The 21,350-nt window shown below is 44.1% G+C and overlaps 1 protein-coding gene across 3 annotated transcripts; it reads right to left on the minus strand.

Moving 5' to 3' along the window:
• Nucleotides 1-982: 982 nt before the first annotated feature.
• Nucleotides 983-19,994, minus strand: LOC146182273 (uncharacterized). 3 transcript variants are annotated; one of them, XM_084577339.1, is made up of 12 exons: nucleotides 19,899-19,994; nucleotides 18,921-18,993; nucleotides 17,818-17,979; nucleotides 15,504-15,751; nucleotides 13,882-14,650; nucleotides 11,291-11,902; nucleotides 8,188-8,388; nucleotides 6,639-6,848; nucleotides 5,908-6,005; nucleotides 4,396-4,597; nucleotides 3,269-3,417; nucleotides 983-2,409 (listed from the first exon to the last, which is right to left on the minus strand). In XM_084577339.1, the coding sequence occupies exons 2-12, from the start codon at nucleotides 18,955-18,957 to the stop codon at nucleotides 2,191-2,193; spliced, it is 2,907 nt and encodes a 968-aa protein (XP_084433465.1). In that variant the 5' UTR covers nucleotides 18,958-18,993; nucleotides 19,899-19,994; the 3' UTR covers nucleotides 983-2,190. The 3 variants fall into 3 exon arrangements, with proteins under 3 accessions (XP_084433465.1, XP_084433463.1, XP_084433464.1); XM_084577337.1 differs by lacking the exon at nucleotides 19,899-19,994 and adding an exon at nucleotides 19,395-19,797; XM_084577338.1 differs by lacking the exon at nucleotides 19,899-19,994 and adding an exon at nucleotides 19,395-19,794 and having other exon boundaries at nucleotides 4,396-4,558.
• Between the last annotated feature and the right edge of the window lie 1,356 nt (nucleotides 19,995-21,350).

The raw sequence follows: 21,350 nt of genomic DNA on the forward strand, positions 1-21,350 counted from the left end.
TGCAGCCCTAGTTTCTCCGCCTCTGCTGTGTATCTCCGGAATGGAGCAGACAATTAGGCTCCCAGGCTGCTCCATCCACCGCTGCTCAAGTGCACAGACTGCTGCCTCTGGGTTGCCATCCAGTACATCATGAATCCCTGCATGCAAGATGTACTTTCGCAGGACCGGGCAAGCACACTGCTCGTACTTGATTACATAGGTGATGGTGTCGGCCATCGTCGCTCGGGCTCCGTGTATGAATTCAAGCGATTCCGGAGCTGCCAGCTCAGCCACCACAGAATCCGCCACAAGGCCCACATTCCTGTCGCCGACTACCACTACTTCCCGCCGTGTTCTCATGGGGGGGGGGGGGGGGGGGGGGCGATCTGTGCGTTTCGATACGCACGAGGACTGCTGGTCTCACGTCACCCACCGCTGCCTTCTGTCTCCTTAGCATTCTGCATTTGGGCACCGCACTCGGAAGCCCGTACTTGAGGAGCCCCTCCACTGAGTACCCACTTATTCCTTTTGGGACGCTTTTTGCGGGAGCTCTGTTGCGCTCCGACAGCCAACTGTTCTGGGGGCCTGGTGCTGGGGTCGTTTTCCTCTGCATTTCCGGGGCCACCAAAGGAGCTTTGGGACATATCGACTGCATTGACTGCATTTCACTATGGAGTTGAGGAGAGCATGTTGCCGGGCTAGTTGGTGATTCATTAAATAAAAAATTTAGCGCAAAAATAGAACACAAAGGACAAAGAAGAACACAAGAGACGTTTGACGAGCGCAATGTGATGAGTCTTATGTGTTATTCTTTGTCCTTTGTGTTCTATTTTTGCACTAAATATTTCACTTCACTATGGAGAATGGTCGTGTGTCCAACAGGTTTAGAAGGTGGAAGGAAGGTACTCTGAGCACTTGACTGCGTGAGCTCTAGCTTTCGAGAGAACCGAAAACAATGTGTACCATTACCTTACTTGATAGAAATAGGGCCAGAGAGAAGCAGTTATGCTTGAAAAGGTTTATTTTATGTACATTGTATTAACAGATCACATTTCATAGTCATGTGAATCTACACAACTGCCTACACAGTGCACAATTAGAAGCCTTGTAATGCATGCTTTTGCTAGTAGCCAGAAAAAGCCTACACACACCCCTAATAAGTTGTGCACATTAAAATAAAAACAAAAAAAGGCCCCTACCCAGCCACTTATCAACAGGTCCAAGCACCTCAAATGAGGCACAAAAATTTGTGGCATTTCTAATCCTCAACGTAACAAAAAAGGTGAACACAACACAAAAAAACACTTTCAAATGCTTTTCCCACAAAAGGCAAGGTTAACAAGGTTGATAAATAAATACACTATAAATTTTCTAACATCATTTCACTAGTCAGTTTAAGTGTAAAAATAAATGCACTAAGGCAGCACACTGCAATCTTTGTATAATGCAATGCCATGGTCAAATGACAATAGAAAAAAAGCAGGCTGCCATCATTTCTCAAGACCACCGTTCTCACAATGTCTAGATACAATGGGTCAAGCCAGCGATACGTTAGCCGCAACTTTATCATGTTTGTGTCTACGTCGTCCTAAATCAACGGGTTGGCAACAAATGCAAGCATTGAAAGAAACAGTCACATTCCTTGAAACTCTCAGCACTTTTTTCAGAATGCCTCATGTTTTCAATTTTTCAATGCAAAAGAAAAAAAAATGCATTTTTGTTCCAGTTTAGTTGCAGTGACAATGTGTGCCCTCAAATAAGTGAGCCTAACTAATAAAGAGCACTAAAAAGCACACCGAGCTTTGTCCACACTGCAAAGAGCATGCACAACAAGGCATGGTCAAGCCAAGTTTAGGTTATGATGCTTCGACACAGGCCCCAATGGATCTCCTAGGTTGACAGTACTCTGCCTCAGTAGTTCCTCTGAAACAAACAAACATCAATTCGTAAAGGTGCGACCTGTAAACACAGTGCTTGGGGCCCTGTGTACAAAGCGCAAAATAACACCCACTCAATCCTTCAAAATACTTCTCCGAGCTCTGATCGGTCAGAACATCGAACAACTTCACGAAGCCAAACCACGTCACGGCTGTTAGATGACGCACTGATTGGCAATGCACCAAGCGAATACACGGTTTAGGATCCGGGAGGGTTTTTGGTGGGAATTCAGAAGTTGTTGGAGGCGGGGTAGGCAATGTGGAGTGACCCTCGCTAGAGCAGTTGCACCGGAGTCACAGCGGGTAGCAGTGAGTTGACGCAGTTCACCCAAAGGTTGGCACACGGAGAGTGGTACTCGCGGCCGCTGTACGACAGCTTGGAAGATGCAATATCAGGATTGTCAACGTGCAGAAGGCAGACACCGCATGACTTGGCTGACTCCTCGGCAACGGGCAGCCACTTGGCGTTTTCCGCAGGAGGTAACTTCACCGTCTGCGTTTAGGAATGACCCCCCGAAATCAGCACACATCGTAGAGAGGGCAGGCAATCTATTGACCTTTAAATCAATTCGTGGCTGACAAAAATCATCAATTTCATTCGTAATATAGTGAAAAATGTGCAAGAGATAAGACTCATAGATGCGGAAGAAAGGAACAGCATCTGAAACTCAAAAAGAAGACCTCAAGTTTGTAATGAGTGAAACCCGCATAAATATATAGTGTCCTTTTCATTTTGATCACTGCCAAATATAAAACAAAAACCACCAGCAAGATGTAGTGAATGAATAAAAAAAAGAAAAAAAGAAACAACAATGAATTAAGAATGATGCTTTTATACACACAAAAAAATCCTGATACACTAACCAACCGGACTAAGTCAGCTACAACCGAGGCAGCAACCGGGACCAGTTAGTTGCACATTTCTGATGGAGCTCTCGATTCTTTCTCATGGAAGTGTAGTGCGTTAGTTCCATCAGAAATGAGCTGCAGCCTCTATCTTCAGTTGCTTATATATAGCCAATTTCATTACAGTCAACCCTAACATGCTAAAAGCTTCCAAGAGAACGCAAATTTCCATGAAACTTTCAGCTACTGAGAGAAGCTACACACACAAGCACCAATTACAAAGTGGAGCTTCTGAGCTCGCACAACAGGAATACAGAAGCAAATCAGCAGTATTACACCCTTCCTGCCTTCTTTCTTTTTAAACACAAATTCGAGACTTATGCAACCCATTTAATTCATGATCCATTTGTATTTCTTTACACCCCCCAGACAAGCATAAAGACTTTGCTTTATGCTTGTGCCTTCTGGTGCCTTGCTGGGTAGCAAGTGAGGTGAGAGAGGCTTACAAAGAGGCACGAGTTCTCGAGGTATGAGGCCAGCCGCTCCCAGGTGGTCCGCACCTCAGAGCAGAGCGTGTCCAAGTTCTCGGACTGCAGGCCCGTCAGTCGAGAGGACAGGGCAATGCGCTGACACACCTTGTACACCTCAGCCAAATCTGCAGTAAAACAGCATAGGACGAACATGCTACACATTGCTCTCCATCAAAGAGAAGCAAAGACTGCCATGCATTTTTTCCCTCACCGAGCGACATACCTGGCCAATTAATAAATTAAATCTTTCCTTGAAACAGCCGTCAGATTTGAAGGTGATTTTGTACAGTACGCTTTTGTAGCAGGTGGGGACTTCTAAAGAGGTCGACAACAAAATGTTCACATGCATAAACAGATGAGTAATAAGGAAGCGATTACTTACTGGCATGCACCTAACATTTGCCTAAGCGCCACCACGGAGACTGCAGATGAGGTCAGTCTTGTATGCAACTGTGAGCCCAGGCTAGTTCATTGCGGTTGAAACTGGAGCTTGAAAGCTGAGTCTTTCACCATCATGCAGTTTCTATACAATCAGGTATGCTGTGCAACAATGTTGAACTTTAAATCTTCTATTGATCATGCTCACTACCAAAGCAAGGCGACAGTTTGTTGCCAGATTGTGCACGAGGCGTGAGCACCAAACAGAAGTTTTGTCATTGGTGGATGGCAGGACCTCGAAAGTAGTGCACACGTTTCTCCTTTTGATGTAATTTTGTCAGAACTTTGGAAGGAGACAGAGGTGAAGGACCTGAGTGGGCATAAAGCAGTCGCCACAACAGCATTATCAGCATTTTTTCTTTTTTCAACCCATCCCTTAATATCGAAATGACACAAAACAACTCCACATATATCACTCCAAGGACAGAGGTAACAGAACAGCTCAATTCCACATTACATGAACTGACCACAAAGATAAACAGGCAAGTTGCTGAAAAGCAGACACAGTTCCTGTAAATGAAGAAGATTGCTATTCTGCATCTTAAAATGAATTCTGTAACCAAAAGAATGATACATTTGAGAGAAGACCATCAGAAACAGGTACTGATCACTGCTCCAAGGCATCCTACGGTCACAAAGAAGAGCAAACACCAGCAGAGCCTCACTGTGAATGTAGCTGGTGCCTTCTTCAGTGTCGAGCGCCTCCCTGCAAATCTGACTGCTCGCCTCTCGGTTGAAGATGGACTCTGCCTCCGAGATGAGCTCACGCACACTCTCCAAGCAGCGCGTCCAGCTGTCGATGCAGGCTGCCTCCCCAACTGGTGTATCCTGGGGGAAGCGGAACACATGCTGTGTTGCCACAACATGCTGAGCGTGGAGAATGGTTTGGTTTGGTTTGGTTTGTGGAGTTTAACGTCCCAAGTGACTCGGGCTATGGGAGATGCCATAGTGGAGGGGTCCGGAAATTGACCACCTGGGGTTCTTTAACATGTGCTGATACTGCACAGCACACAGGCGTCTTGCCTTTCGCCTCCATCGAAGAGTGGCCACCACGGCTGAGACTCAATCACAGCGCGCGCACACGCACGCACACGCACAAAGGTGTACTTATGGTTCATTCATGGCGTATGTATATCCTTTAAAGGTGTATTCATGGCTTAAAGGGACAAAACACTGGCCAACATATGTCATGAAATTATGGTGGAGATGAAAAGAGTTTGCCTTATATAGTACAGGCCGAGTACTACAATATTAAAAAGAAGAGGCTTTGCAATTTTAATTAGACACTGGAAATCACATAAAAACAACTGAGGCGCCATCTAGTGGATAAACCCTATTACTTTCAGTGTAGTACCCCACGTGACTATATGTCAGCAAAATATCGCTGATTTTCTTAAGTGCACACTGTTCTTTTTTCTTCTACGAGTGCTTGTCATAATTCATTATATTTTGCACTCTCTCCACTGTGCCCTTAAATAACCCCCCCCCCCCCCCCCCCCTTCTTTCACATCATGAAAGCATGCTTTCAGGTTTTTCCACTAGATGGCATCACAGTGTTTGGAATTCCGTGAATGAAGTGATGATAGTACCCAGTATAAAACTTTCGTCGACGAGGCATGCGTTATTGTGCCGTAACAGCCTTGAGTGTAAAACTGAAAAGGACGTTATTCTAAGCAAAAAATGTCGAATTACTGCATGACGAGCGAAATTTATATTTGTTTTTTGTATGCCTTTTTTGTCGACCACCAGTCGTCATCACGGTCACTGCTCATGGTTTCCAGCGTAGAACTACATAAAAATGGGTGAATGCATTGACCGAAAAATTCTCGGTAAAAATGTTCTACAGCGTTTCTACCAAAACCGTTATGGAATCGAACATTTTAGACATCACTCCTTCCATTTCACCGAAAAAATTTTGAGACCTAAATTCCGGAAACACACATGCTTTTTGCATTGTCGTGTCTTCCTGCGCTGCTAAATCAAGGATCGGTGCCAACTTTCCCAAATCACAACCTTAATGAGAGTACTGTCGGTTGTGTGCAAAAGTGAAGAGCACAGCATTTGCACTGTTCAGCTGATGGTCTTAATGGACACAAGCTTGAATGGCATTACGAAAACTAATACATAAGGCGAGCACAAAGGTCCTCGTTAATGCGTGACTGGCACAGCTGTCTCACCTGGTTGATGCCCCGGATGACACTGTACTTGTCCAACAGCAACACCGGCTGCTCCGCCACAGAGGCAGAACCTTCAGGCTGCGTGTCGGAGGTCGTGTCTGGAAACGAGGCCGAAAAAGGCAGTCATTGCTAGGGCACCGTGTCACTGCTCTGCTGTGCTTTCATTCAGCCTCACGTGACACATTCATTTTCATCAAGCAACCATCATGAGCCCTAATCCTTCCCAAGTCACTTCACGGTCGTCACGTCTGGGAGCGACCCCGTCAAAACTGTTCAGCTCTCTAATTAAGAAGCACGGAGGCAGCCTTGCCCAATACTAAACGTGCTATATACGTACTATGTCTCATCATTCGATGGCAAAGAAGCCGCAAGTATGAGCTGTACGTGGGCACCTAAAGATTGTGTACAGCAAAAAGGCAAACTGGAAGAAAAGGTACACTGAACTCGTATGAATCTGTGATATGCGACTTCTACTGCGTACAACTTCGATGAGGTGAAATGGCCTTCCCAAATAGGCTCATGAAGCAAAGAATTTGTGTGAGAACTAATATTATTGAAAAGAAAGGTTAACAAGAATTTGGTGTTTGTCAAAGAAGGAAGCCAGTGTTTCTGTGTTTCAAGCAGCATTACTCGATGCGTCTTCCAAAGTAGATCGAATATGTGAACAGCAAAGTACAGGTATTCAGTTTAAGCTTTGAAAGATAGTTTCAGCAGGAGTGAACTACTCTCACCCGACGAGGTGGCAGCCTCGGACACTTCCTCCTGACTGTCGGCGGGGGCAGCCACCCGGGCGTCATCCGAGCACCCTGTCCTGGCTGAAGCAGACTCATCATCATCACTGTTGCCTAGCCGGAAATCCAGGCTTAGCACTGAACCATGCCGGCTGGACAGTGACCCTTCCCGGGCTCCAAAGTCGAGGCTGTTCACAGACAGCCCATCACCTGTACATGTAAACAGTGCCCTATATGATGCCCTTGCACAACAAAGCTGTCTTGCAGACAAAATAGCAAGAGCTTCAATGACAAAAACCACACTCAAGACCTATTGCAAAGCGTGACTTCTGATGGGTGCCATTCGGTAAGAAAAAAAATAGAAGAATAAATGCAGCATCCCAATCTCAAAGCGAGAGTCACAAGTTAAACATTAAATTAAAAAATCAACACTGACACATCTGCAACATGCTCTGTTTTCTCGCAGAATATGTGGTGCACTATCTCGGGTATGCAACTGCATCGCGGGAAACAACAAGAAATAAACATTTAAAATAAGAATGAAGCATTTGATTTCCCGCCAATAAGTGCGTTATCAAACATGTTATCTCTAAGAATGCAATTTCGCCTTTTGAAAAAAAAAAAAAAAAAGAAAAAAAAAAAACGAAACGTGAGCATTGGACTCGTCACGCTTATAGATAAACATAAGTAAAATGTTACTGACCGCCCTCACTATCGCTTGAGATTGGGTGTCTGCGAAAACTGCAAGAAAGGAACAGATCTGCTGTGATATGCAAAGACCAATACAACTCAATAGTCACCCTTTTGAGCTCAGCATTACAAGCGCTGCTCACTTCAAAGGAGGAAATGAAAAGGGTGTGCTGGTGATTTGAATTAGAATGCGTGCACAATATCCACATGCTGCTCAGTCACGACTACACAAAATAAAAACAAGCAGCAACGAGACATTATTTATCGAGTGATCCATGTAAGCAGAACTTTGGGGGCCCTTTTTAATAACTCGCTCAAGCTTACTTGAGAGCATGCAGGGTACAAGACATTTCCACTAACGCAAGACAAGCTCCAAGATTTTCACTGTAGTTACTGCATACAGCAACGCCAAAACAGCAACCATGATATTCAAAATAATCAACACCAACCCAACTGTGTCTGCTGAGAACCAAAAGCATCTCCCGTATACCTCCAATAAACACAGCTCCATTTTCACTAAGTTCCTAACCATGCCTACCGGCCAGATGCTCTGCCACTCCCAGCTATGTATACATTCCAAAGGCGGTTTGTTTTTCGCTGCATCGAATACCTCGCACATCGATTTCTTTTTTTGGTTTTAACTATAACATATAACTGGCATTCTTACCTTATATATTCCACTATCTTGCAGTCTCTTAATATAATTGCTATCATCTTCTGCACTGCACCCCATTAGAGTTCAATCGTTTCTGTCAAGTGTCTGTCCCGCAGGTTAGTGCTGGCAAAGTTACAACTATTACACACTCACCAATAATGGAATTAAAGACATCCTGCAATAAATTATGTAAGCATCACTGACCTAGTGAGATGGTATCGTTGGACTGTGATGAAAAGGGTCCAGGGTTGTAGAGGAGACCACCAAACATGTTAGCGCGCTTATCGGGAGTTGCCGGTGCTGGCGGCGGAATGACTTGGACGTGGCAAAAGTCGCCAAAGTCCTCCTCATCTGCTTTGTCAAGTTCTGGCAGAGGGTTGTGCCATGTCTCGGTAGTGTGGCCACCTGTGAGGAACCAGCTCAGTCAGCCACAAGCACCTTCAGAGTTATACTTTGTACGGAAGTGTTAGGCCAAGGAAATGCCTTACACAGAGCTCCTTGCTTGCCAACCGACAACTGTTTTTCGGAGAAATGTAACATGGGCCCTCATTACAGCCCAAAGACACAAAAAACACAGTACGATAAAAAATGACGACAAGCTTGTAACCATTTTAAGATGTTTCGAGCAGGTGATACATAGGGAATGACAGCCAACATGTGCCATAGTATGCAATACATTATACACTATTTTTACTTGTGTAATTGGTGCTTTTACAAAGTGTTATCATAATAAAAAATTTTAAAATATATTATCTCCAACAAGAAAAACATTCCCCAATTTACATAATGTTTTGCAAAAGAAAGTGTGTTTGTTATAGATATAGCATAGGGGATGGTTTACATAACCGTGCCTGGTCCTTACTCAGGCAACAGGCCTCCATGAGAACTTTTCCCTAATATATTGAGCAGTGACCAACTACTAACCTGCTGCAAGAATTTGCAGGTTTACAGGTATTGCGACAAATACCAGAATATTTGTATGTTTGGGCTGGCACACTGAAGACTCATCAGCTATCCTGCTACCACCTTTTTTTAAGCAACACTTGCCTGTTGTAAGGCCTACTCACATTCCCTCCAGACTTCACTAATAACCATCAATTAAAGTCCAAATTAATGTTAACTCACAACACCTGGATGCCTTGTTCATTCATAAAATCAATCCCAAGACTGAACATCCATTATCGTTCGGGCTAAAATCAACACTGAATATAATTTATTAATGATCATTTAATGAACTTTTACGCATTAAAAGCAATAATGGAAGACGATTCAAAGTAGGATGAGGTGGATAAATTTCAACCACCAGGCATCTTCAAATGCGCACAGATTCGTAGTACACAGACGCTATTGCATTTCAGCACTAGAAATGATGTCCGTAAGGCTGAAAACAAAAATGTAATTAAAGGTAAAAATGTAATGTAATTCAAAGCAGATGTAGATTGACTTCACTTTGCCTTGCTCACAGCCATGACCAGTTCAAACTGTGTTAGCGGGCATGCCTCAATTGGTTTCGTGTTTGGCTTCTAATTTCTCCCCATTCACTGTCAAGCCCAAACTTATATTGTTAAAATTAAGTAGTTTCGAAAACCAGTGACGTCAGGTTGACTATCTAACAAGTTGCACGAAAGCTATGAAGAATCTTCTAAAATCTATTCCGATTAAACTGGGCACTTCTTTAGCAGCGGTCTTAGCCGTAGCTTATTCAACAAACATGTAAACAATTGTCAAAATTAGGCTTGACCGCAGTTCAGAAAAGAATACGGATTCTGTAGCCAGAAACACATACATACTATCAATTTCAATGAACATCAGCAACTTTATGCAAATACTGATCTCAACTTGCAGCTAGTAACTTCTTGAATGTTAGCTCATATGCGGCAAACCATTACTGCAAGCTATGAGATCCTTCACAGTGGAGGGCTCTGAATGCATTGTGAATGTCTGGTTTTTTACTGACACACAAAAGCTTTGGTACGCACATTTACAAAATTGCACATTTTGTATCTTGCCTGTGCAAAACACGGCCAGAATCACACCTATTTATTCTACTACTTAAGCTATATTCTTTACGTCGTAATTCTTTAGCAGAACCCTTGAGGCGGAAAGGCTGAGCGTGAAAGAATTTGGGAAAGAGGATCTTGGTATGGAATTCGGACTACCGGACCATATGTATAGCAGTATGTACTTATCTCTTGGAATGGAGTCGATAAACTTGATTTGAAAAAGCAAGCGGGAAAAGAAAGAACAACAGATTTTTCATTAAAAAGAAATGAGAAGGTGCTGTAAATTAATTATAATGCCTAATCTCTGCAGCGAAGAATCAATATATGGGCACTTTGATTTAAAAAAAGACAGCCACAAAATTTCAACTGCTAGGACAATACCAGAATTGTTAAAAAATAAATATGGACATTTATGCATTTCAACTGCAAACTGTACTAGTGCCACTTAAAAGCTGTGCCATCTTTTCCTGAAAGACTCTCAGACACAGTGCCGGAAAAGAAATTATTCGCGTTCCTCCACTTATGCATTAAGTTTTCAGGACAGATAGACGCTGTACCAATGGGTTCATGGACCATAGCACTGTAGAAAGAAAATGTGTTTATTCAGGCTCTGTTGCTTAGAATCACAGAAAATAAAAAGAAAGAAACAGCCCGAAATCCAAATAAAATATATGACAACAGCCGTAAACACTAGTACTAAACTATAATGAACCATCAAATTGTTGGGCCAGTTAGGCAGCTTAGCTTTTAATCACTCTATTGTGTACTCACCTCAAAGGCACAGTATGCTGCTAAGCTAAATGATGTATAGATGTCAACTCCTCAGGTCACTATATTGCAAACACATCTTCACTTAAAATTCAAGCCAGCTTTCAGTTCTCTCACAAAACACAAAACAAACCTGAGTTTTGAGTACCCTCAATCCTGAAAATTCACATTTCTCAACTGCCTGAGAAAAAGTGAAAAAGTTTGGCATGTTGCCAGACACGACTGTCACATATGACATTTATATTAACTTTCCAGAATTTTTACACAGGCAGAACAGTCATCGGGAAAAGTAGCCTGAACTGTACCTTCAACGATTACATCCTTCAGGAGTCAACTATTTGAAGTAGAAATTGATGGCGTAGACCATACCAAAGGCAATCTTGCAGCTAATGTCAGTCGTATATGTGTTTTATTTACGGCAGGCGGTACGTGCCATGAAGCATGTAATGTCTCGGTTGCATTCGCACAATTTAGTCGGCAAGCCAAGATGGGAAGTCAAAGAGGAGGCTCTGAATGGAAGAAACAGGCAGCCTTACCAGCGTCCACGATATCTGCACTCATATTTGTGCCCTTTGAATCACTCGTCGGGGCATCTGTCACACTCCACGACAGTCCATTGTCACACAGTTCTTTGAACACACTATACCGGTCTTCAGTGGGTACTGTTGGCTTGAAAGCCTCGGGAAATGCTGTCTGGAAGTCGGCAAAATCGTCGTCAACATCGTCGTCAACTGCCAAAGATTGCTCTGACATCGAGACATTGTTAGTCACGGAGGCTGCCTGCGAAACCGGAGGCTTCAAAGACATCAGAGAGTCCAAGTCAATCTTGAGGCCAAAGTTGAATGTTTTTGGCATCTTTGGGCTTTCGCAGATATTGTTCCGCTGATGAGACAGCTGGAAATTATGCGCATGCACGGTGGCCATCTTGGAAGGTCCCAACTTTGGAGAGTCCGGGAGAGAGTTGGCTTTCCGGGAATCGTGCATAAAGGTGGGTTCTACGACTGGTGCCGGGCTGGATGTGACCCTTGACAAGCTGCTGAGCGGGAATGATTTCACTTCACTTGATACACTATCCGTAGAAAGAGGCTGCTGGGGACGAGTTTGCTCTGGCGCTGATTTAAAGTCGTCAAATTCGTCATCGAAGTCTCCTGGGGCAAAGACAGAAAGGATAAGGCGAGACCAGTCAAATACACTGCGGCAAGAGGTATTTTGCTGCAGCTCTGCATGATCTCATTTGAATAATCAGCTAATGCACAAAATGTAGAAAACTTGGGGAAAAAAAGAAAGTTTAAGGCAGGTTTGTACTGAAGACAGCAGTAACCCTTTAACTGCCAAACTCAAGCTGTACTTGTTATAGGAATTTGTACCAGTATCGTCAATGACCAAGCATACTCATACGGTGATCGTTGCCCTGATTCTGCTGCAAAGGACAAGTAAAAGTTGTCAATTGCATTAGATGCAGTTTTTAACAATAGACGGCTATAGTTGTTCGTGAGAAAACCATACTTCATGCTTTTCGCAAGTGTTTTAGGTCTGGCAACTGTCTTTCCACTACACATGAATTCCAGTGGCAGCAATGTTCCAAGAAGAAGGGGCGCTTCTTGGGGCAGTCCTGATGGCAGAAAAATTCCACCAACACCAAAAAAAGCAGAAGGCAACACAGAGATGTGTTGTGTACGCATGTGCCCATTCAAAGGAGGCAGCAAAAAAGCTACGCAAAGAAAGTGAACGCTGTGCAAGACACTGGCATGCCGGCCTTTGTGCAACACCCTGCTCCTAGATCTGCTGCACAAAATTTTTATTAATCACGAAAACTTGTTTGCGTTAAGATGAACTGACATCTACATATTTTTCAGTGTGTTAAGAGAATATTGCAACAAATAAATAGTATACTTCGAATTTCAGTACATCGTTGTCCATTACAATGGCATACATTGAGGGAAAGCTGCCCTCAACAGCGGTTTCTTCATTTATAAATTTCTGGTGTAATCCCAATCAAAACCAATTATGTAATGTATTTTTAGAATCAAAATTGCATGAAAAAATTACAAAAAAAGGCAATTAACTAAGTCTACAAACAGAACATAACTGTATTTCCCATCCCAGCTCTAGACCTATAACTGCTTCACAAAATGCATAAATGGCAAAAGTACCTGGATAATGCTTTAATAACACCCTGTTAACAGGAAGGAAACAGATCTAAATAAGCAAACTCCAGTTACTGCAAGTAGGTATAAAAGTTGACTTGCAATAAAGGTAAAAAAACTGTCTTCACACATTTAATCAACCTAGTGTTTTCTTAGACAAAGCACCACCACAACTGCTAGCAAGCATAACAAAACTGAGAGGTGTTAAATTATAGCGGGCACTGACCAGAGTAACCAGGATTCAAAAGTGCACTTATCAACCTTATCTAATAGGACACAGAATAGAAGCATAAAGCACAGAATTAAGTATCATGCTAAACAAAATCATGAACCTTGCCAATGGAGTGAAATAGAGATTAGCCTATATTTACGTTCTGTTACCCAAACTTCATTCACAAGGGAGAACAAAATTGAATGCATAATATACTGGGCAAATATTTGAATGAAGCACAGTCTAAATACGCAAACCTAGCATAAAAGAATAAGAATTGAAGGTATATGCTTTGTCAAAAGTTTAGAGCCCATGGAGTCTGTTTCTAATCCGTCTAGTGACACCTCTTTAGCATTCTTGAAAGTCATTCACATTGTAAAGGGTAGGGCAAGAATTCTCCTTACATTCAGTAAAGTTGGAAAGTTGGAACTCTGAGAATGCATAACAAACCGCACACTGTGGCTCAGAAGCAAACTCCCTGGGCTCTAAACTTTTGACAAAGATTGTACATTTATAAAAGAAACTAGCTTGCACACTGCAGATAGCAAAACTATAGTGGACTGAACATTTATGCCAGTTCTACAGCAGAAACCCTGCAATTTAACTTCAGGAGAACCACAGCCGCACCAATTTTGGTTAAAAAAATTGTGGTCCACATTGACTTGTCTCAAAAAGAACCCTCTATTTGAGAAGCAGTAGCAATCTGCACAAAACAGGGGCAGCATGCCTGCATGCATGCAACGCTAAAAGCATCTAGTACTGCCCATACCTGAACCACTTGGTGGAATTGTGGGCACCGGGCATCCGTGGTTCAAAAGTGATGGCACAGAGGATGCAAACAAGCCACCATTTCCCACAGCAGCACCACTGCACTCGCCAGACGCACCGGCCAAGCTGCAGCTTGGAAGTGCGGGTGACAATTTGGGCACAGCCGAAGTCGTCAAAGACACAAACGTCACTGAAGGATGCGAAGAGGTCACAGGTAGCACCGAAGGATTGGAGGGTACTGCAGCTCCCAATTTTGGGATGGCGGGCACAGTTGGCAACGGGCTGGCAGGTGGTGCTGCTGTCACCAAAGAAGCGGAGGACGTAAATGTCATTGTGGCCGACCCAAACGCGGCAGTAGGAACAGATGACACAAATGGTGTACCAGGAATAGAGGACACAAACGCGACAGGAACAGAGGACACAGGCGCTGCAGCAGGAACAGGTGACGCACACACCAGCGGCACAGATTTTGCCGCGGACGACACAAATGTCACAGCCGAGACAGACGACATGGGGGGCATTGCTTGAAGAGGTCTTGAGCTAGCGGACGATGGGAACAAGTTGGTCGAAGATTGGTACGTCGGGCAGCAAGTCACAGAGGGCTGCTGCAGGGCAGGTGGCGAAGGGGACGCTGACATCTGGCTAGGCCAAGCCTGGGGCAACGATGCTGGCGGGGGAGCAGTGGAAATGTTATTGACAGGCTGGGCAAACATTGGGACTGGAGGCTGTGGTAACCGGTTAAGTATCTCCAGCTCAGGAGGGTGGCCGGCCTGCAAGTTGGAATGCGAGACCAGAAGGCAACATTTCACTTCCCAAAAGTAAACTGGGTGAAAAAAGGTGGCGCTCGGCGACACACACAAAAAGAAAGAAATCGCTTCAGAGAACATAAAAGTATGACGAAACCTAGCCTGGGAAAAGCAACTACCTAATCCAAAAAGTTTGATGTAATTGTAAAACACCAACTAAAAGCATCCCCTTTGATAAATTTCATGTATGTGCCTGCCATACTTAACAAGCTGATTTTATAATAAATGATTATCACACATTACATTAAGTTATGACAAATCAGAAAATACAACATGAATGAACCATCATAAATTAGTATTAAATATCATTGCTCCCACTGTATAAGATAAACCGGTGGCAACAAGCCAATCCCAGCAAACTCTCTTTGAAATACTCTCACACAGGAAGAGCCCAAAGACAAATATCACTTGCCGCAGCCCCCAGGCAAATCTGGTAAAGTTTGTGTGCCAACAAGAATGAAAATGCTTATAGTGAACAAAGACAACTACATCACCTAATAACGTCTGAAACTGAAGCAGCCTTTCAGAAGAGCATTTTGTAGCATTGAAATGGTATACTATCAACATTCCATGTGTTCATTTGTTATTACAAAGCAATTTCAACACCTGAAAAAAAGAAAAAAAAGGGGGGGGGGGGGGGGGGGGGGGGGGTATTTCACACCCTAAACGTTGTTTGCAGAAAGGTATAATTTTGACGAGCCATTCCTTCAGAGGTAAAATAATAAAAAAGAAATCTTGAAAATGTCGACACTTTCTATTCACTGGGCGAGAGTCAGTGGCCAAAAGGAAGGAACGTGTGGTCTTTGCAAACACCCACCTGAGCGAGTGCAACCAGCGCGAGGGCTGCGTACAGCTCGGACTGGGTGAATGATCCCGGCACGGTTCGGCTGCACAGGTCCCAGATGCGGCCTAGGGCAGGGCGTGACAGCCCTGATGACATCAGCAGTGAGCAGACCAGGGAGCCATTGATGCCGGCTGGGCCGGTCACTTGCCGTTCCAAGTCCCGATACACAGAGGGCACGTCCCCCCGTTGACACCACACGGGGAGACGGCCAAGAGGTGCCTCTGCGCGACACAAACCGCACAGCACACGGGAAATTAAGAAACTTGTCTGCCAAATTTTGCAGCAGCAATGTAATGTGTACACTGGGTCTCAGGCTGTAAGGGACTCCTTGCATTTCTTCAGACTTGATTGCTAAGCAAACAACCGGTTCCCATGTAAGACGTGCAGGAAGCTCTTCACCAGATTCGATGCCGAACCATTTGCAGTGGGTGGGGTAGCAAACGAAGCTGTTTGATACACACCTTTTCCATTCCCTACTAATGCTCATAACTGTTTCCTCACGAAGGAACTTTCATCAAAGGCTCCAAGTTATTCAGATAGCAGACCTGTCCTCAGCAGCAGTACCAGCAAAAGACAGCCAGAAATCCATTATTATAGTAAAATCAACAAGAAATACGGACCTGCACCGATTGCTAGTATTGAACCTTGGCATCAAAATTAGAAAATGATCTACATTCTGCAAAGATTCTGCACAGTATAGTACACACCAGTGACAGTTTTGAAGGTGATAAGAACAGATTCACCTAGCTAAAAAACACCTGTTTTGAAGACGGCAAGACACACAGTGTTACTGTGATGGAGAAGCAACACAAGCATATCCCGCATGCATTCCTGCAAACGACTCTCCCCTAATTAGACCTCTCAAAATGCAATTTAAAAAAAAAAAAATCACAATGCCCTATATCTGCATAATAAAAACACTGTCTACTTAAAATAAGCCATGACAATTTCTTTCCAAGAAAGGAAGTGTGCCTCAGGCTAAAACTGCTCTGTCGGTGTGATGACATAACTATAGCCATTAACACATGCAGTTGGTATGGTGTGGACCCATGTGGTATATAAGGTTTAACACTGGCTTTGAGGGGCACTGCAGTGAAACACTCTAGAGTAATTTTGACCACCTGGGTTTCTTTAGCACGCACTGACGTTGCACAGCACAAGAGTGTGTATTGAACTGCATAAATTTTTAGTGCTTGGGATGCAAACAAGTTCTTAGTGATGCAGCCTTCTTCATCCCCTCTAACTTGCCAAATTATAAAAAATAATTTACCAGTTACTATGGGCCACATTGCAACATAATATTGTGTGACTTTTGGTTTGGTTTGTGGGGTTTAATGCCCCAAAGTGGTCAGGCTATCAGACGCGCCTTAGTGGAGGGCTCCGTCAGTTTCTACCATCTGGGGTTCTTTAAAGTGTACTGACATCGCACAGCACATGGGCGCCTTACTTTTCACCTATGTCGAAGAGCAGCATAAATCCCGGCCGCGGCAGCCGCCACAGCCGGGACTTCATTTCACATCTTTGGGCACAGCAGTCAAGCGCCGTAACTGCGCCACCCTGGCGGGGCATTTGTGTGCCTTTTATTAGCATCCAACAATTGTCCTCTCTGCCTGTCGAAATGTGTATGCTACGGGGAGACAGTGGTGGACACTGTAATGCATATTTCGGACATTTCTTGGCTGAATGAAAGCCAAATTAAGGAGAGGCCAGGGCGGGCTTTGCCTTAAGAGTAAACGCACCTGCATCATTAACATCCCCTTTTCATTTCGCAAATTTTTAAAATATGCTTTTTTTTTATTTGTAGATTTTAGAACGAAGGAAAGGCGTAGTATTTGTTTTCCTTTTCGGTGAACACCTACTATTATATTGTAAATTGGTTTAAAGAAAGGTGCAGTATCCCTCAAAGCTCTCCGTGGACACCTGAACCATGTCATAAGGGAAGAGACACCACCTCAATTACAGTCCTCCATTTTTACCGCCACATTCTGAACACTTCCGACAAAACCCGAGCTAAGACTTGGGTACAGCAATGGCTATTCGAATGAACGAGCCACACACACTCTTGCGTAATACAACCTTAGTACAATATCAGAATAGCAAAAAGCATATGGAGCTACTGTGACACACATGCACAAAAGAGACTAATAAAACGCAAGGCACTGCTATGAGTTAATTGCACTAGCCGGTGAGGCAATAGCAGTTACAAACTTCAACGCTGCCATGTTACAGAGTTGCTGTCAAGCTGAATGGCACTCATGGAAGCGTGTTAGGGCATGTCGGGTCTCACGTGGAGCATGTGCAGGCAGCTGCTGCGGTGGTCGCGGCATGTTGAAGCCAGATGCGTAGGTGTGCTTGGTGGCGCCGGAAGCACTGAGCCGCGGCTTGGCAAAGCTAGAGCCTCGGCTTTGCTCAAACAGGTTCGAGCACTCCATCATTTTCTTCTCCAGTGCTGAAAAGAGGAAATGTGGAAAGCAACACAGCTAATGTGGAAAGCAACACAGCTTACATCTAAAGAATAAATAGAAAAAATAAAACAGTTTCAAATTGAAGTGCACAGGATGAATGACACAAACGTTACCACAGGACATTAAATATGTCCTGGCTCCTCCTTCACACCTCAGCCTGCCTGCCCTCATGAGGTTGGAGAGCACGATTAACCAGCAAATAGATAACAAAACATACATAGCATATGCAGTACATGTGCATTTTCTTCCTGTACTCACTCTCTTAGTGCATTAAATATGCACTACACAACCATGTATCTACTCTAGAATAGACCATGCAAGCATGAACTACACTACCGGGAGGCCCACATTTTTTAATGGGGGCCTAGCAGCAAGATTTGATACCAGAGGTGGCTTACCAGGCATTCAGACATGTAAAGAAATTGTAGAAAGCTAGCTGCATCTAGTCGTCAAAAAGTTTGGAGCCCAAGGGGTTTGTTTCTGAGCCACACTTTGTGACTAATAATGCATAATAGTGCTGCAGATATTCTCAAGCTACGATATTTTACTCAGTCCCCTCAAATAGGTAGGACTTCCATAAATGCTACAGAACTACCGTTACACGGATTAAAAGCAAACTCCGAGGGTTGTAAACTTTTGAAAAAGGGCATATATTTGACCTCAGAACGAAAACGCAATGATTCGTACGTCCGCTGTTATCGTCAACTTTGCAGCATTGTTACTCCTCTGCTATTGACACTTAGAGTAATATACTGTGCGACAAATTGACCCATGAGGCGACAAACTTGCAACCGAATCAGAGAACAATGCACCAGCCACATAAAAAGTAACACGCTGACAGGCCAGTACGATGCAGGCATCGCGAAGGTAGCAGAATTAGCAGAGACACCACTCCTTAAATGATGGGCACTAAACCAATATTTACCGCTCATAGGTTGCTTGCTTCCTTGCTTGCTGGCCATTTTGCCCACCTGAACCTTGGCCGCGCCGCCAGGCACCTGCGAAAATGCACTCTCTATTTATCGATGCGGCACAGGCGACAACAAACCAGACAGTCGCAGACACCTGCTGCTGTTAACTCGCGAATTGTCAGACGAGCATGCGACAACATCACAGAAAAGAAACGTGAGAACAATGAGCCAATGCGCGATCGTCAGCTCCTACAACGACATCATCTGCATGCGCGACCTGTCTACGCAGGAAGAATTGCAACCACCCTCTTCAACTTATTGACGGAGGCAGTGAGAACATCGATGGGGCGCCAACCGATAATCGAAAGGAAGAGAGCTTTGGCGGCACAGGTGCTTTTGAGGTGCCGTCACGCGTAGATAAAAGAGCAGCCTGATGTGCGCGAGTGCAGCACACGAATGCCGCAATATCGCAATTTCCGTTCACGAACCTGTGCTACAGGCTGGCGCTTCTGTGACACAGAGCAATTTGACGAGAACTTGCCACAGCAACTGTCTGTGCTAGCACCTGTACAGTGCGCGAGCACCGACGTATAGCAATTCCGGGCTGGGTGAAGGTCGCGAGTTGCGCCGCGACTCTGACAGCAGTCGGGCGAGGCGGTTGCGTTTCCACAATCCGCGCTCAACGCGGGTTCATATGCTGCTGCAAGCGGTGCGGAAGCGCGAACATCCGGCTGATCGTGGCACCGAGAGCGCCCGCACGCCAGCCATATGCTCATTACATTTCGTTTTCGTCCGCCAAGGAAGCAATAAGGCTTCACAACGTCTCTCACACCGAGTGGTGGCGAACAGCCTCTACGCCGGGCCGATCTTTGCGTCCCGACGAGAGATAAGGTTCGCGTTAATTGTAAGGACGGCATGTCAAGGAACTGACGTTTAAGACAGCCAATTCGTGGCAATTAAGCGCTCGAAATATCCCCAAAAGCACTACTCACCTCTTCGCGGCGTCTGCTTGCTTCGCTTGCTCGCTGCGCTCGACCACCTCGCGGCTTTTCAGCATACTAAAAATATTCCATGGTTGCCGCGAAGCGTGACACCTCGCCGCCGTTTTCTCAGCTGCTGTGGGTGACACGTTCAGCACGAATCACCTTTGTTTGCTCAATGCACATCGTATCTTTTCAGTAAAAAGTAAAGACACTTGTGTCTGCATTCAGCAAGAAAGGTAATGTGCTTTCAATTGGCCTGTAAAAAACTGCGCCAAATGAACACGAAACTGAAACTAAAATTTTAATACGACTAGTCGCACGCATTCATTTACTTCCGAGTAAAACAACGCAAATAGGTTTAAAAAGATGCTCAAAAAACTTCATGGACTTTTTGTAAACGTCCAGAACTACGAATTTAATGCGAGAAGGGGTTCATTACTTCTGGCTCATCAATGCAATTTGAAGACCACGAAAAACACAAGGTAATTAAGTGTCCGGCTTTTATTTTGCATAAAGTGCGTAATTACCATACATTTTTTACAAATAGTCCATACCGGCCATGACGGTCTCTTTTTGATAAAGGCAAAAGCAAGGCGCCCATGTACTGTGCAATGTCAGTGTGCGTTAAAGAACACCAGTTGGTTGCAACTTCAGAAGCCATCCGCTGCAGTGTCCCTCATGGCTCGAGTCGCTTTGGAATGTTCAACCCTATAAGCTCTTATCTATTAGATATAGAACACCCAGAAGGTAACGAATAAAAAAAAAATCCTGGCGGTGCAAGTCTTTCCTTAAAATGATGCCGACATTGTACACTGTAGCTAAACAAACTAATAAACTCGTTCCACTGCAGACAAATGTGTACAATTCTCGGGTAGCAGGCGATTTAAGAATTTATTAGGATACAGAAGTGTGACGAACAGGAAATGAAGTGAACAGTAAATGTATACTTGTCGCTTCGTTAATTTCAGCCGCCATGGTTCTTTACCTTACGTCCCTAGAAACGGATCTAGGGACTTTATCTTTACCATGCTATGGTTTTGCTTGGTTTTACCAGCACTGCTAGTATTGGCCACCTAGTATGAACAGATTACTGATAAAATGCTAAGCTAAAATGGCAACAAATATCGGTGCTATATATGCTACTGCAAGGAAAAATGATTTCATGCTATTTTAGCTTTTCAGGACCAGTAGTCCTGTCATATTTAGTGAAAACGCATGTGGACACGAGGATACAAAAAAAAAAATATGTTGCAAAATATATATAAAAACATTATTTTTCACGTTATACTTTCCATAAAACGTGGCCTGCTGGGCTGGCTGCGAGAATGAGCGGGTCACCCCACCCAGTCCCGAAAGTGAAGCACCAGGCTAGAATAAGACTATATTATTCTACATGCTGCAAAAAATTTGAGGGTTTGTTCTGTGCCTCATGAGAGATAGACAAAAAAATTTAGGGTAGAC

This window comes from Amblyomma maculatum, chromosome 8 (genome assembly GCF_055883805.1).
Source record: "Amblyomma maculatum isolate TAMU_Amacu chromosome 8, ASM5588380v1, whole genome shotgun sequence".
NCBI lineage: Eukaryota > Metazoa > Arthropoda > Arachnida > Ixodida > Ixodidae > Amblyomma > Amblyomma maculatum.

Coding starts and splice junctions, on each gene's coding strand:
- LOC146182273 (XM_084577337.1), bottom strand. CDS start 19,682: ATGAGCATATGGCTGGCGTGCGGGCGCTCTCGGTGCCACGATCAGCCG. Junction 8,389..11,290: donor TGCAGATATCGTGGACGCTG/GTAAGGCTGCCT, acceptor GGTTCCTCACAG/GTGGCCACACTACCGAGACA. Junction 3,418..4,395: donor AGGCACCAGCTACATTCACA/GTGAGGCTCTGC, acceptor GTTTTACTGCAG/ATTTGGCTGAGGTGTACAAG.